This window comes from Sus scrofa, chromosome 17 (genome assembly GCF_054392235.1).
Source record: "Sus scrofa isolate SSC_HxYL_T2T_F1_AM1 chromosome 17, Sscrofa_HxYL_maternal_Yorkshire_Landrace_v2.0, whole genome shotgun sequence".
In the NCBI taxonomy this organism is placed as follows: Eukaryota; Metazoa; Chordata; class Mammalia; order Artiodactyla; family Suidae; genus Sus; species Sus scrofa.
In genome coordinates this window covers 15,541,051-15,555,200 of record NC_139399.1, presented here as the reverse complement: position 1 = coordinate 15,555,200, position 14,150 = coordinate 15,541,051, and the positions used below count along the sequence as shown (strand labels likewise).

The 14,150-nt window shown below is 43.8% G+C and overlaps 2 protein-coding genes across 12 annotated transcripts in view; one reads left to right on the top strand and one right to left on the bottom strand.

Moving 5' to 3' along the window:
- FAT1 (FAT atypical cadherin 1) overlaps nucleotides 1-14,150 on the bottom strand; it is a 131,858-nt gene that overhangs the window by 111,372 nt on the left and 6,336 nt on the right. For 8 of the 11 annotated variants that reach the window (XR_014831724.1, XR_014831723.1, XM_085002663.1 and 5 more), the window contains exon 2: nucleotides 176-3,458. Coding sequence is in view for 9 of the 11 variants with exons in the window: in XM_085002663.1 (XP_084858789.1) it covers nucleotides 176-3,440 (3,265 nt within the window). In the remaining 2 variants the exon portion in view is untranslated. 11 annotated transcript variants of the gene reach the window in all.
- Nucleotides 12,302-14,150, top strand: part of LOC146395141 (uncharacterized) — a 146,866-nt gene continuing 145,017 nt past the window's right edge. The window contains exon 1 of the mRNA XM_085004474.1: nucleotides 12,302-12,401. Within this exon, the coding sequence (XP_084860600.1) occupies nucleotides 12,302-12,401 (100 nt within the window). The remainder of the gene's footprint in view (nucleotides 12,402-14,150) is intronic.

Sequence of the window (14,150 nt, the reverse complement as noted above, 5' to 3'; positions counted from 1 at the left end):
TCCTCACGGCCTACCACACAAAGATGTGCAACAGGACAAAAAGCATACACACGGCCATCTATCCTGAGCCCAGACAGAGGCCAATGGGGAACGTTGAAGGAGCGAGCACAGTACCTATTTATTTCAGAAAACAACGAGAGGACACAGCAAACTAGAGTCATAAGAACACCCTTACCTGTTTCTTCATCTATTTTGAAAACACCAACACCGGAACCATCTCGAATAGAATAGTGGATCTCCCCATCTCTTCCTGTGTCCTCATCATGAGCTGATACCTTCATCACCGATGAACCAATCGGGACATTTTCTTTCACGGCACCCTTCTCCACAAAGCTGGGAAACACGGGTGGGTGTAAGTTCTCATTCACATCGATGACCTCGACTTCAACGTAGCAAGTGGAAGACAGAGAAACGGGCTTGCCTTTGTCTTTGGCCCTCACAGTGAGATTATATACTTGCTTCTTCTCAAAGTCCAACTGCTGTACGATTCTAACTGCTCCACTGAGCTTATCCACCTCAAAGTTTCCTTCTCCAGCGTCCAGAAGACTATACCTCACTTGACTAGACTGACCTAAATCAGGGTCATAAGCCTCTAACCACATGATTATGGTTCCTTCTGGAAGGTCCTCACGAACTTTCACACGGTAATTAGGGGGAATGAACTTGGGTGGGTTGTCATTAACATCCTCTAATGATACTTTCAGAAGCACCGTGGAAAGCAGCTGGGGTTCTTCTCGGGCTTGGTCCCTGGCTTCAATCTTTAAGTAATGCACGTGCTGCTCTTCTCGATCCAAGGAGTTCACAATTTTAACCACTCCCGTCATGCTGTCGATTGAAAATTTATCTGTGTCTGTAAGAATAGAGTACATCACATGTCCATTTGGCCCCAGGTCTTTATCTGTGGCTTCAACCTGGATGATTTCACTATTTATCTCTTTGTCTTCACTCACTTCAACAAAATAGCTCTCCTGTAAAAACTCAGGCGGATTATCATTGGCGTCCAGAACTCTGATCTCCAGAAGACGCCAGGCAGCCTTCTGGGGTAGACCAAGGTCAGACACTGTAATATTCAGGGAGTATCTGTCTGTGGTTTCACGGTCAAGTGGAGATAAAATTTTGAGCACTCCAGTCTCCATATCAATAATGAAGCAACTATCCTCATTTCCTCCGGAAATAGCATAGACCAGTTTCCCGTTGAAGCCAGTGTCAAGGTCAGTAGCATTCATGAAAATTACGCTGGAACCCACAGGACGGTTTTCCTTTACCTCAATACCAGCTGGAAGAGTACTTCGAAACTGTGGTGCATGAGCATTGACAGAGTGCGAATCAAAGAAAACATCCTCGGCCTCTCCCTGACTGTGTAATTTATTTGCCTGCAGGAGTTTCTCCGCCAGCATTTTGGCCACACCAGTCTCTTCACATTGCAGGTTTACGGGCTTGCGAAGGGCAGCCACAGTTATGTTGATGTACAACGGTGTGGCAAAATTCTCGCCATCTGTGGCTGTAATTCTCAGACTGTGAAAGGACACCTTTGCCCCAAAGCCATCCATGAGCGACTGCTTTAATGACAGCACTCCAGAGGTGGGGTTTAAGCTAAACAAATCCAGCTCGTTTCCAGCTTCAATCTGATAGCGCACCAACTGGAGTTCATCGGCGTCAATAGCAGAAACGGTGGTTATTTGTTCCCCCACGCCTAGATCCCTGGGAATTGTTCCTTCACAATTTATCTTCTCAAACAAGGGTGTGTTGTCGTTCAAGTTATTGAGAGTAACGGTGGCAAGGATCTCGACCTCCCGGCGGTACGGCAAGCCCCAGTCCGACGCCCGAATCCTTAGAGTGTAAACCCGAGGCATGAGCTCATAGTCCAAGTTTTCCGAAGTACTCACGGCACCTCTGAAGTGGTCAATCACAAATGGCACATGATTTACGTTTGCAATACTGTAGGTCACATACCCATTCTCTCCCTCGTCAGGGTCTACGGCACTCACACTCATGACCGTAGTGCCAATGGGCACATTCTCGTCAAAAGATGCTCTGTAGGCTGTCTGCGTAAATTCAGGGGGGTGGCTGTTGGCACTTAACACCTTAACCAAGACTCTGGTTGAGGCCTTTCTGTCACTTGTTGTCACTTCGAGTTCAAAATGGGACGCCTGCTGTCGTTTAATTGGTTCTAAAATGGAAATGAGACCCGTGTTGGGATTTATACTGAATTTAGCTTTGCCAGGCGTACTTTTAAAGACATACCTCAGGTGAGAATAGCTCGGTGTGGCTTTTACCATGACCACGGGTGTGCTGGAAGGCGCGAATTCGCTGATTTCTGCTCTGTAAACCTCCTTTTCAAACCTGACTGGCCCAGCTTTGAACTGTGGCGAAGCCACATGAATGACTTTCACCGAAGAGAACTGGGGAGGAGTTCCTTTATCTTTGGCCTGGAGCGTCAGGTTGTAGCCGAAAGGATGACTGTCCCAATCAATGCCGCCGACGGCCTTGAGTTTATATTCTTTGCTCCCTGGAGAGGCCCTCACTGTTCTGAACTGCTGAAGGAGGTCTCCTGCCACAATGCTTAAGGAAGCGATTTCCCCGTTGGCACCCTGATCACAGTCCTCCACGGTGACGATGGCGTACGTCGGGTCCTTGTCCAGTTCCGAGGGGGCTAAGGTCACTGCTGTTATCACAGGGGGGCACGCGTTGGCCTGCTCTATGTGAACTGTGAGCTTGGCCATGCTGCTGATACCACTGCTCCCGTACAACTTCATGCCACGGTCCACAGCCAGAATTTCCAGCTCATAGAGCTTGGCCTCGGTGTAGTCAAGTCTACCGGTTAAAACGACGGCACCACTGGTGGGATGGATAGCAAACATGTCTGTTCGGTCTTTAAAACTGTAGTAAAATTCTCCATTGGTGCCTATGTCTGCATCTGTGGCACTGACTCTTGCAATACTGGTCCTTATGGCTGTGTTTTCAGGTAAAGAAACGCTGTACGAGGTGGGGGAGAACAATGGTCTCAGGTCATTTGTATCCAGCACTTGCACCCTGACCTTTGTTCGGGCTTCAGCATTCGTAGTTTTTTCAACTGCTTTGACTATCAATGTGTAATGGTCTTTCACTTCTCTGTTAAGAATAGCTGTATTTCCTCCTTTGGTCCTTATTCTCAGAAAGCAGAAGTCTCCAAGAATGTACTCCTCCGCTTTGAAGAGGTTTTCGTTGTCTCCTGAGACAATTTTGTACCGTAACTCCCACAGTGGATTTGTAATGTAAATACCCATCTTTACAGGGTGCCCAACATAGGTTTTTGCTGCAGAGTTTTCGTGCACCGTGACGTTGTACTGGAAATGTGTAAACTGTATAGGACTGTGGTCAAGGGTTTGGCTTCCATCACTGTCTCTGAAATGTTGGAGGAGGAGGAGCAGAAGCAGACGCGAGGCCAAATGCCTCCCCATGGCTTACTTCGCGGGAACCTGAAACAGAAGAAAACAAGGATCAGCACTTCAGGTTTTCTTTTCTTTTCTTTTTTTTTTTTTTTTCTATTTTCTAACGTAAGTATCAACTCTCTAACATTTCTAGAATTACTAAGTTTAAGAACGATCTTTTTATCTACTCAAAGAATCATGACGAGCATCAGATGGAAGTCTGCCAGCGGGAACAACCAAATTGTATTCTTATATTTCCATCTTCAAGGTCAATATAAGAAACTGTTCAAAGGCAGATGATCAATGTCGTTTACATTTACTTGTATACAATACACTTAAGTGCTAAAAATTCACAAATTTAATGCTACCAGAGTATCTTGAGCATAGAAAGCTCCAGACAACTAATCTAGAACAACCAAAAAACTCTCCACAATGGTTTCATATGACCTCCCATGATAGCTTGTAATTGCATTTCAAAATTTATCCTGAAGTTATATTATTTCTTTAGAAGAATGATTAAGTTCACTGCCTACAAAATATAAGGGTTTAATGTTTTATTTAGCATTATATAACTATTTAAAGGTATTAAAATAATTACATCATCACGTTTGATACTCAGGTTTTTGTTTTGTTTTGTTTTTGAGGGCCACACCTGCGGCATAGGCAAGTTCCCTGGCTATTCCCTGGCTAGGGATCTAACTGGAACTGCAGTTGCCGGCCACAGCCACACAGGATGAGAGCCGCGTCTGCGACCTACACGGCAGCTCACAGCAATGCCAGATCCTTAACCCGCTGAGTGAGGGCAGGGATGGGACCCGCATCCTCATGGATACTAGGCAGGTTCATAACCCACTGAGCCACAATGGGAACTCCCAGATACTGAGGTCATTTCTGAATCACCAACCTGAGCCCAAAAAAAGTTCGCTGACAAAGGGAAAAAGCAACAAGCTGATGATGTTGAATAGAACTTGGTCTCGTAAACCAGTGAAGCAAATCCAACAACATCACTGCTGTGTCACTACTGCTGCCAACAAACCAGTGCTCAGTGTCTGCTGTCTTTGGGGCACTTAACAACCTGTCATCCAAACACAAGACTGACAGACACACACACACACATACACACATACAGCTAAATCATCTAAGAGAGCACAGCCGGGTGGCAGGTACTGCAGGGAGGTCTGAGAGTGAAACAGGAGCAAAGTGGACATTTGGGACAGGGGTGCTTTGAACCAGCATGAAGGCAGACAGTCCACTGGGCAGAGGCCTGGCAGGAAAATAGGACAATTACTTTCTGACCAACTCTTCCCCTAAATGCCAACAAATTCACCTTATAAATCAACAGAGCTTCACAAACATTCCAGTGCAGTTGGTAGGGGACAGCACTGGCAGAGAACCTCCCAAATGAATATCTGAGAAATGAGAAACAGCAGACTGGAAGGCTGGTCTAACAGCCAGGCTGAAATTAGCATGGCAACTTTAATTTACAGAATCTTAACTCAGCGACTGCCAACTTGGGCCCATTAGTCATTTTATTAGGGGAAAAAAAGAAAAGACCTGATATGCTGAAAGCAATTAGAAGCTTAATTGATACTGAATCATGTTCAAGTCCAGCTCCCTAACTTGTTCTTTAGTGATCCTGCCTTCTCCCCAGCAGATAAAGTCAGGAAATCAGACAGATTTTTGGCCTCTAGAATCACAAGTGATATGTAAACAAAATAAGACTATTTTTTTTCCCCAAAACGATCTCTTAATTTGGTCAATGGTTCTAATGCCATTTTCTGAGTAAGGATCCAGGAATTTTATCAAAAGAAGTGAAAACTTCAATTTATGATTCAATTCAATCTACAGGTATAGAGAGCTTGCTGGTGGACACTGTGCTGGGTACATGGAATTAGAGATTATTCTAAAAGGCAAAGATCTTGAACTTCAGGCATTTACAAACCAGGGATAAGCTATAAAGAAAATGCTTAAAGAACAATTAATAAGATGATGTTGAAAAAGTACTGTCTTTTGTTTTAGGAAACATAATGTTACTATTATCCACTTTACAAAGGATTAAACCAGTGTAGGCAATTCAAATATTTTTGCTTAATTCTGCATATTAAATACTCTGCAGTCATTAAAAAGAATGAGGGCACTCTAATGTTGATGTGTAAAGGTGTCCAGATATATTAACTGGAAAAACTAAACCAATCCCATTTATATTTGTAAAAAAGAGAGGGGAGATAAATTACATATACACTTCAAGGATGTGCTTAAAAATGAACTGAAAAATTCTGGACAGATAAGCAAACCGTTAACAGTGGTAACCTCTGGAGAATAGGCAGCTGGGCAAAAATGTACATTTTCACTTTTCTCAAATGCACAAATTCTTTAGCATATATATAGGCTGTTTCCTTGGTTCAGGTCCTTCATCATTTGATGCATTCCACCCCTATTTAATGAGTGCCTAGGACGTGTCAGGAGCAGTTCTACATGCTGGGGATGCAAAAGTGAACCAAACTACCAAAAAATCCTCATGTAAGATACACTCCTGGTGGGAGACAAGCAAACAAGGAAACAAAGTGTCTTATCAGATGCTGATGATTAAGGTTAAGGAGAAAAATAAAGCAGAAAGAAATAGAGATGAAAATTAAAAACAGTCAGAAACCCACAGGGAAAGAGAGACGCCAGAAAAAGACCAGGGTTTCTCAACATCTGCACTATTGACATTTGGGACAGATCATTCTTGGCCAGGGGTGGGGAGGGGGGCGGGACGCAGGAGATGGGGGGGGCAGCTGACCCAGGCATTCTTTAGTATTATTATTGGTCTCCACTCAACCAAAAGCCTGTAGCCTCTCCTTCCCGAAACCCCAACTAAAAATGTCTCCAGACAGTGCCAAATGGCGCCAGAGCTCAAAATCATCCCTGGTAGAGAAGCACTAGTCAGAAAAGGCACAAAGAGGCAGGTTTTTGGCACAGTGGGTGGGGGAAGAACAGTAAAGGAGGTTCTTTTTTTAACAAGCTTTTTCCTTTAGAATACTTTTAGATTTCCAGAAACGTTATAAGGACAGTTCCCCTATTGTTAATATCTCACCTTATTATGGTACATTTGTCACAGCTCATAAACTAATATACACTGTTACTCACTATCTAAATCCCAGGGTCCCAGCCAAGACGACCACATTACATTTCAGTCATCACATCTCCTTAGACTATCGGGGCTGTAAGTTTCTCTGATTTCTCTTATTTTTAAGGACCCAGATGGTTTTGAGAAGCACTGGTCAGGTATTTTGTAGAATGTCCTTCCACTGGAATCCATCTGATGTTTTTTGTGTGATTAGTCCGGGGCTATGTATTGAGGGGAGGAAAAAGACAGGGGTAAAATGGCTTTTTTTTTTTTAGAGCCACACCCTCAGCATATGGAAGTTCCCAGGCTAGGGGTCAAACTGGAGCTGTAGCTGCTGGCCTATGCCACAGCCACAAAGGATCCAAGCCACATCTGTGACCTACACCACAGCTCAAGGCAACGCCAGATCCTTAACCCACTGAGCAAGGCCAGGGATCGAACCCGCATCCTCACGGATACTAGTGGGGTTCGTTAACCGCTGAGCCACGACAGGAACTCCTAAAGTGCCATTTTCATCTCGTCACATCAATGCTGATGCTGACCTCTTTCACTGGGTTGAAGCAGTGCCTGTGAGGTTTCTTCACACTGGGTTACCCCCCCTTTCCCTTCTGCACCCTTGGGAAGGAAGTCACTATGAGCAGCCCACACTCAGGGGTGGAGGGTTATGATACACAGACCATGTAGAATTCTTCTGCAAGGGCAACTGGTCTATTCTCTTCCATTTTTGTCTTTATTGCATTGTCTCTTCAGGTCAGTATGGCCTCGTGGATGAAGGGTGATTTTTAGGATTTCGGATTTTACTACAACTAAAATGAGAACAGGGGAGTGACATGCTCTAACCTCAAGTAAAGGGTGGCTCTGGTGCCGGGGTGCAGAAGAGAAGAGAGGGTGGCCTGGGGCAAAAGAGACTGGGCAGAAAACACTACAACAGCAGAGGTGAGACAGGGTGGTGGCTTGGCCTAAAAGGGCCATGGGGGTGGGGAGGAGGGTGACAAACTGGATCTACTTCAGGACCAGCTGATGAAGTGAGGAGCGGAGGTGGAAGGAGAGAAAGAGCGAGTTATAAAAGAAGAGTCCTGGGACTGTGTGTTGAGCAAGGAAGAAGCTGTCAGATTCTGAGAGGGAAGACTGAGCAGAGGGAGGAACAGATTTGAGGGGGTAGGTTCTCTGGGAGTTCAGCTCCGGACATGTTAAGCTGGAAATGGCCACTGTTACCCAAGTAACAACTTCAAGGGGGCACTTAGAGGTGCGGGAGAGGTCTACCCTAGAGATGTAAATTTGAGAGTTTGTCAGGATATGGAAGATGCTATATTTAAAACCACAAAACTGGGAGTTCCCACTGTGACTCAATGTTGATGACCACGACTAGTATCCACAAGGATGCAGGTTCCATCCCCGGCCCTGCTCGGTGGGTTAAGGTGCCAGGAATCTGGCACCATGACCTGTGGTCTAGCTTCCAGATTCGGCTCAGATCCTGTGTTGCTGTGGCTGTGGTGTAGCTGTTGCTCCAATTCAAACCCCTAGCCTGGGAACTTCCATATGTTGCACGTGTGGGGTAAAAAAGAAAAAAACAAAACAAATTAAAAAACTGAATGAAATCACCCAGGGAGAGAGCACAGAGAAAAAAGAAAACCAGGGACAGAGCCCTGTGCACCCCAGGATCTAGAAGACAGAAGAGGGGAGGAACCTGCAAGGGAGAAAGAGCAGCTACTGAAGTAGAAGCAAGAAACAGTGGTATAACCATGACAAGTAAATGAATCTTCCTGCACGGCTGAAGCCTAACATAAGAACTTGAAAATGGGAGCTCCCCTTGTGGCTCAGCAGTAAGGAACCCAACTAGCATCCATGAGGATGTGGGTTCAAACCCTGGCCTCGCTCAGTGGGTTAAGGATCTGCTCAGTGAATTAAGGATCCAGTATGGTTGTGGCTGTGGTGTAGGCCAGCAGCTGCAGCTCCAATTCAACCCCCAGCCTGGGAACATCCATATGCTGCAGGTGCAGCCCTAAAAGGAAAAAAAAAAAAAAAAAAGAACTTGACCTATAAGTGGATCAGCGATGAGATCTGCTATATAGCCTAAGGAACTATATCTAGTCACTTGTGATGGAACATGACGGAAAATAATGTGAGAAAAAGAATGTGTATATACACATACATACAAACACACACACACACACACACACACACACACGTGTGACTGGGTCACTTGGCTATACAGCAGAAACTGACAGGACACTGTAAATCAACTAGTCTCTCAGGGGGAACTGCGGCTCCACCACCCACTTGCAGCTGGATTCCAGAACACCGGGCTCATCCCCCACCACTCACTCACCACGGTTCTTCTCATAGGACACATCACAGCTGGAATAAAATCTATGGACCACATTCATAACCAAGACCTCTTGAAGCACTGAATTTACTCTGCAAGCTACCAGAATGCCACTGTAATTAGAATAAATTAGTAAATTCAATTCTCTTGGTCAGACAAAAAAAAAAATCCACTGTTAGGAGATACTGTTAACCTTACAGTAATTTAACCAAGAACTGTAAACTCAGGTTTCACCTTAAAATGCCATGGTCAAAAAAATTATGGCTGCTAGTCTATGCAAAACAAACAATAAAGCCGAACACACACACACACACACACACACACAAAGGAAAAAAACCTAAAAAGATACTAATACCATTTCATCTAAAAAGCACATTATTACCTAGTTCTCATACTTATGAAAATTAAATTCCCAAAACCATTTTAGCCAAAGGCTCCACTTTGATATTTAAAAGATGATCACACTACTTGAACTCACAGTAATTCAGGATTTCTTCTGTGCATCTTCCAAAGAGAAAACAAAGAATTTTTATTTACATCAGCCTTTAGGGAAAAGGGCCTCAGGTCTAAAGCTTAAATATGGATTTCTGATAATCCATAAATGAGAAAGAAAAATCATTCCTCGGGTAGAAATCGCATACTATTTAACATGCTCATGTTTCTTCATTGGAGAGACCTTCACGTAAAGAGTTCCAGTTCATTACTGTGGCTGCACATTCTTCACAAAGTAGAACACGGCCCCCATGTTGAGAAAATAGCTATGAAAGTTCAAATACTTAGATCTAAAGCTGAAGATTCAAAAGGGTTTCAGATGCTTCAGAGAAAGGCCTTTAGGTGCGACACTGCATTACACAATGCATAAATTCTATTAAGTGATGTCTACTTAGTATTGAGAGGTCGCGACTCTTTACACATGCCATTAGTCATTCTAGCCAAAGAATGGTATCCCACTCTCCGTACCACATGTGATAATAAAACTACAAGAAATGTTTGTGAATTTCATGTTTTCCCTCATTATACTCCCATTTTGTATCCACATCAGTGAGAGTATTGCTAGAACTGACTTTATTAATGAAATTTAGAGCTTACTATTTGGTTTAAAGTGTTAAAAGTACTTTCTAAAAATGTTGAAATTGCAAGGAAGATGACTATGTTTTTCAAGAAAGTTGTCAAGAAGTTGTCAAAAACAGTATGAAATGTAAATGACTTCTGCTTTTTAAAAATACTGTGTATTAATAAATGTTTAATGATCTCTAAAATCACTTAACAAAAAAGAGTATTGTGTCTTACTTAGAAAGCCTGTTTGTTACTCAGCTACAACCAATTCACAGCTTCCAGGTGACATTTACAACAGAAAAAAACCTGCATTTTTCTAATAAATTATAATAGCCATAACTGCTACTTTTAAAAGCTTTCATTCTTAATACTGAAAAATTAATGGTTAGATCTTACTTATTTTGGGGTGCATAATAAAACTTTTTAAGCCACCTTCACACTTTTTTCAGTAAAAATGGGGCTGGCACTATGAACCCAGAATTGAACAGCAGGCTTGATAGATCCATCATTTATCTCTTATGGGAACTCTGTATGTTGTTGGCTTTGCCTGGAGATTCACTAAGTCTGATCACTCCAGCAAAGACTCAATTTAAATACTGCCTTCAAACGATCAACAACTGACTCCAATTTACCTGAGAACACTCTTCAAAGGACTCATACTGCCAGTACACACCACAATTCCTCTCCTCTGCACCTAACTTTTCCAGAACCTAAAAATTTCAGCATTTACATAGTTTAATCAATCCGTAATAATTTTTTGGAAGTTTTCTTGCCCTTAAGAAACTTAAACAGACTTCCTAATTTTTAAATAGCCTCCGTATAAACCCTACTATGTAATTTACCTACTACATGAACCTATAAAACTTGTCTCTGGGTAGTTTGAAGATGACTTTTCTAGTTGTTCTGTTTTATTATGACATAAAAGATGAACAAATGAGAGCTGTGTGTACATTTCTGGCAAGACTTAGGCACCACTGAGAGAGTGCCTCCTCTCCTCTTTCCGCACACAGAAACATGACCCCTCTCATTTACCCACCCTTCCAACCACTCTGTCCTCATCCACACTCCAGGGCAAACTTTGCCCACAGAGAAGCTCAACAAACATTCTGCTGGAGTTCCCATCATGGCTCAGCAGTTAACAAACCCAACTAGTATCCATGAGGACTCAGGTTTGACCCCTGGCCTCGCTCAGTGGGTTAAGGATCCAGCGTTGCCGTGTGTTGTGGTGTAGGTCATAGACGCGGCTCAGATCCAGCATTGCTATGGTAGGCAGCTCTGATTCAATCCCTAGCCTGGGAACCTCCATATGCCACTAGTGCGGCCCTAAAAAAAATTAAAAAACAAAACAAAACAAAACACTGTCTACCTCTTGTGATATAAGGCCATTTCACCTAATGCATTTTTCCCTGCCAAAAGAAGTCATGTGAACAACAATGTCTCTGCCTAGCAGCCAGTAATTAACGCGGGCCACTCTTTCACTCCCAAATTAGTACAGTCTTCATTAGGGACCAAATGAGGATGCTCCCTGGTGTATTTAGGTACAAATATAGGCACTGCACTAAATATGAGATCAGGTTTGTGAATGTTCCCGGTATAGTAAGGAATGGAAGTCAAGTAGAAACTCCCTCCACTTCCTCTCCTTAAAATGCTCACTTCCCACATCTTGGAAGAGATGCGACCCAACCAAGCTACGAATAAAGACACCCTTCCTTGCTGCAAACTCTGCCTCTCTTGCAGCTCTTCCCTAAATTGTTCCTTGGACTCAAGTGACCCCTCGCTGCCTCCACCTTCGGCAGAGTCTACAAATACCCACAGGTTCCTCTGCACTGAAAATAACCTTCGCTCAAAACTGCACTTCCTTCAAGCCATAAGCTAACACCTGACTTCTGTCCTATGTTGGCAAAGTGTTCCAAAAAAGCAGTTTCTTTTCTCGGTGCCACCTTGACTCCCTTAGAACCTGCTCTTCTAAAGACATCATTTCTACCCTGAAGGACTCCTCATGACCTCAGATCCACCCTGGCACTTCTGGTGACAAACGCTAATGTCAAATCCAATGACCTTTCCTCAGTACTCAGCTTCCTTGACTTAATGTCACGTTGGACACCACTCACCCTCCTCCCCAGTGTGTGTCCTTCCTACCGTCGCAAACTGCCTACAACAAAGAGGCAATCCACAGAGGACGTGTGAAGGACGGACAACACTCCACGTTCCTGATTCTCTTCCACACTCTTGTGTACTCTGCACGGACTTGCTCACCTTCAAGTCTGTCACTGCAGACGTCGACTTCCAGCTCTTCTGACACATGCACCTGTCGCCACCCTTAAAGATCGCATCCGCTGTGCCCTGATCAGAAAGGCCCACTGCAGCATCTCGCATCCCACCTCAACCTCCTTCGGCGCCATGAACACCGCTCCTGAGATCCCTTCAGACCAAAGTCACAGAGCATTTTCTTCCACCGCCCATGGCGAAATAACAGCTATTCCCCTGAAAATAATACACGGTATTTTACCACTTTCATGAAGCGTTTCATCACTTTCCATATCACTCAAGTTGGCAGTCTAAGAAATCAAATAAAAAAGAAGCTGGGGGACATAAAACCTGCCATCTACCCCTGACTCTGTCACTAATCAACTGTGTGAATTCAAGGAAGTCAATGAACCCCTGGATTCCATGTCTTTATTTGAAAAAACAGACTGGACTATAAGTCTCTACAGCCTCCTACTCTCCACAGATACACATTCTTTCCCTCTTTTGCCTCCCTCTCTTTCTCTACACATACACAACACGCATGCGCGCACACACACACACACACACACACACACACACACACACACACAGTGTCGAGAAACTCAGGATTTAGTTACCTAGGCTTGACTTTTTTTTTTCTCAAGTGCTCAAAATTTTCCCTATTTCCGCTGCTGCCACTTAGTTCTTACTTGTATTATTTGTTTAGCATTTGAACTGCCTTTCGGTGTTCCTGTTTACTTGCCCCCATACTATTTAGCCTATGTACTGCAACCAAACTAATCTCATTAAAACTTCTTTGTAATATGACTCTCTCATTTGCAAATATTCAGTGTTTCTCTTTAGCCTGCTAATTAAGTATCCTATGTAGCCTTGTAATAAAGATCTTTGATAATTTGACCTCTACCTACTTTTCTAATTTAATCTCCCAATATTATTTTCTATTTCAAACCAAAAAGGTATTCTTCCCACAGGATTGAAACAACTAAGCTGTCCCAGGCCGATGACACCACCTAGAGGTGGGGGCTCTCAACTTGTAACATCTCCACCCCTTCACTTTTTTTTTTTTTTTTTTTTGTCTTTTTGCTATTTCTTGGGCCGCTCCAGCAGCATATGGAGGTTCCCAGGCTAGGGGTTGAATCGGAGCCGTAGCCACCGGCCTACACCAGAGCCACAGCAACGCGGGATCTGAGCCGCCTCTGCAACCTACACCACACCTCACAGCAACGCCGGATCGTTAACCCACTGAGCAAGGGCAGGGACCGAACCCGCAACCTCATGGTTCCTAGTCGGATTCATTAACCACTGCGCCACGACGGGAACTCCTCACCCCTTTACTTCTAAAAGACAAAGCAAACATGTCTTTGCCCCTGCCCTTCATTCCTCATATACAGTTTACTTATTGTCATCTTTTTCTTCAACATTTCTTTCTTTCTTTCCTCTCTTCTTATCCCCCATACAAGTTACCTTCTCTGTCTTTATAAGCCAATGTAAGCCCAGGTCATAGATTTTCCATGTTCTATAACAAGGAAAAAGGCAACTCATAAGTCATGTGAAAACAGAATTAACGAAACACTGATGATAAACCAACCAACCATCTCTCTCCCGAAAGATAACATGGGATGCTTAGGTCTCTTTTCTTGCCATTCATCAAACCACAAATCAAGTCACAACTAAGATTTGTACAACTTGCTTTACATGTATTTGCTCTCCCTGAATCGTGCCCTCCTGATTCACTCTTCCCTCAGACCCCACCCAATCCTAATACCCACCCACCCCAGATCCCCAGCTTGTGGAGGTGCAACGATGAACCACCCAGACCCTGATGGATCTCTCCCATCACAAGGGATACAACTGTTTATATGTCCTTCTCCGCTACTGGACTATAAGGAAACATGCTTTGTTCAACTGTCTATACTGGGTCTGGCCCCGTGTTTGGCACAGAGGAGACCCAGTTGTTGGGTTCATGTGGGGACAGATGGATGCAGATTAAGACTATAAGGCA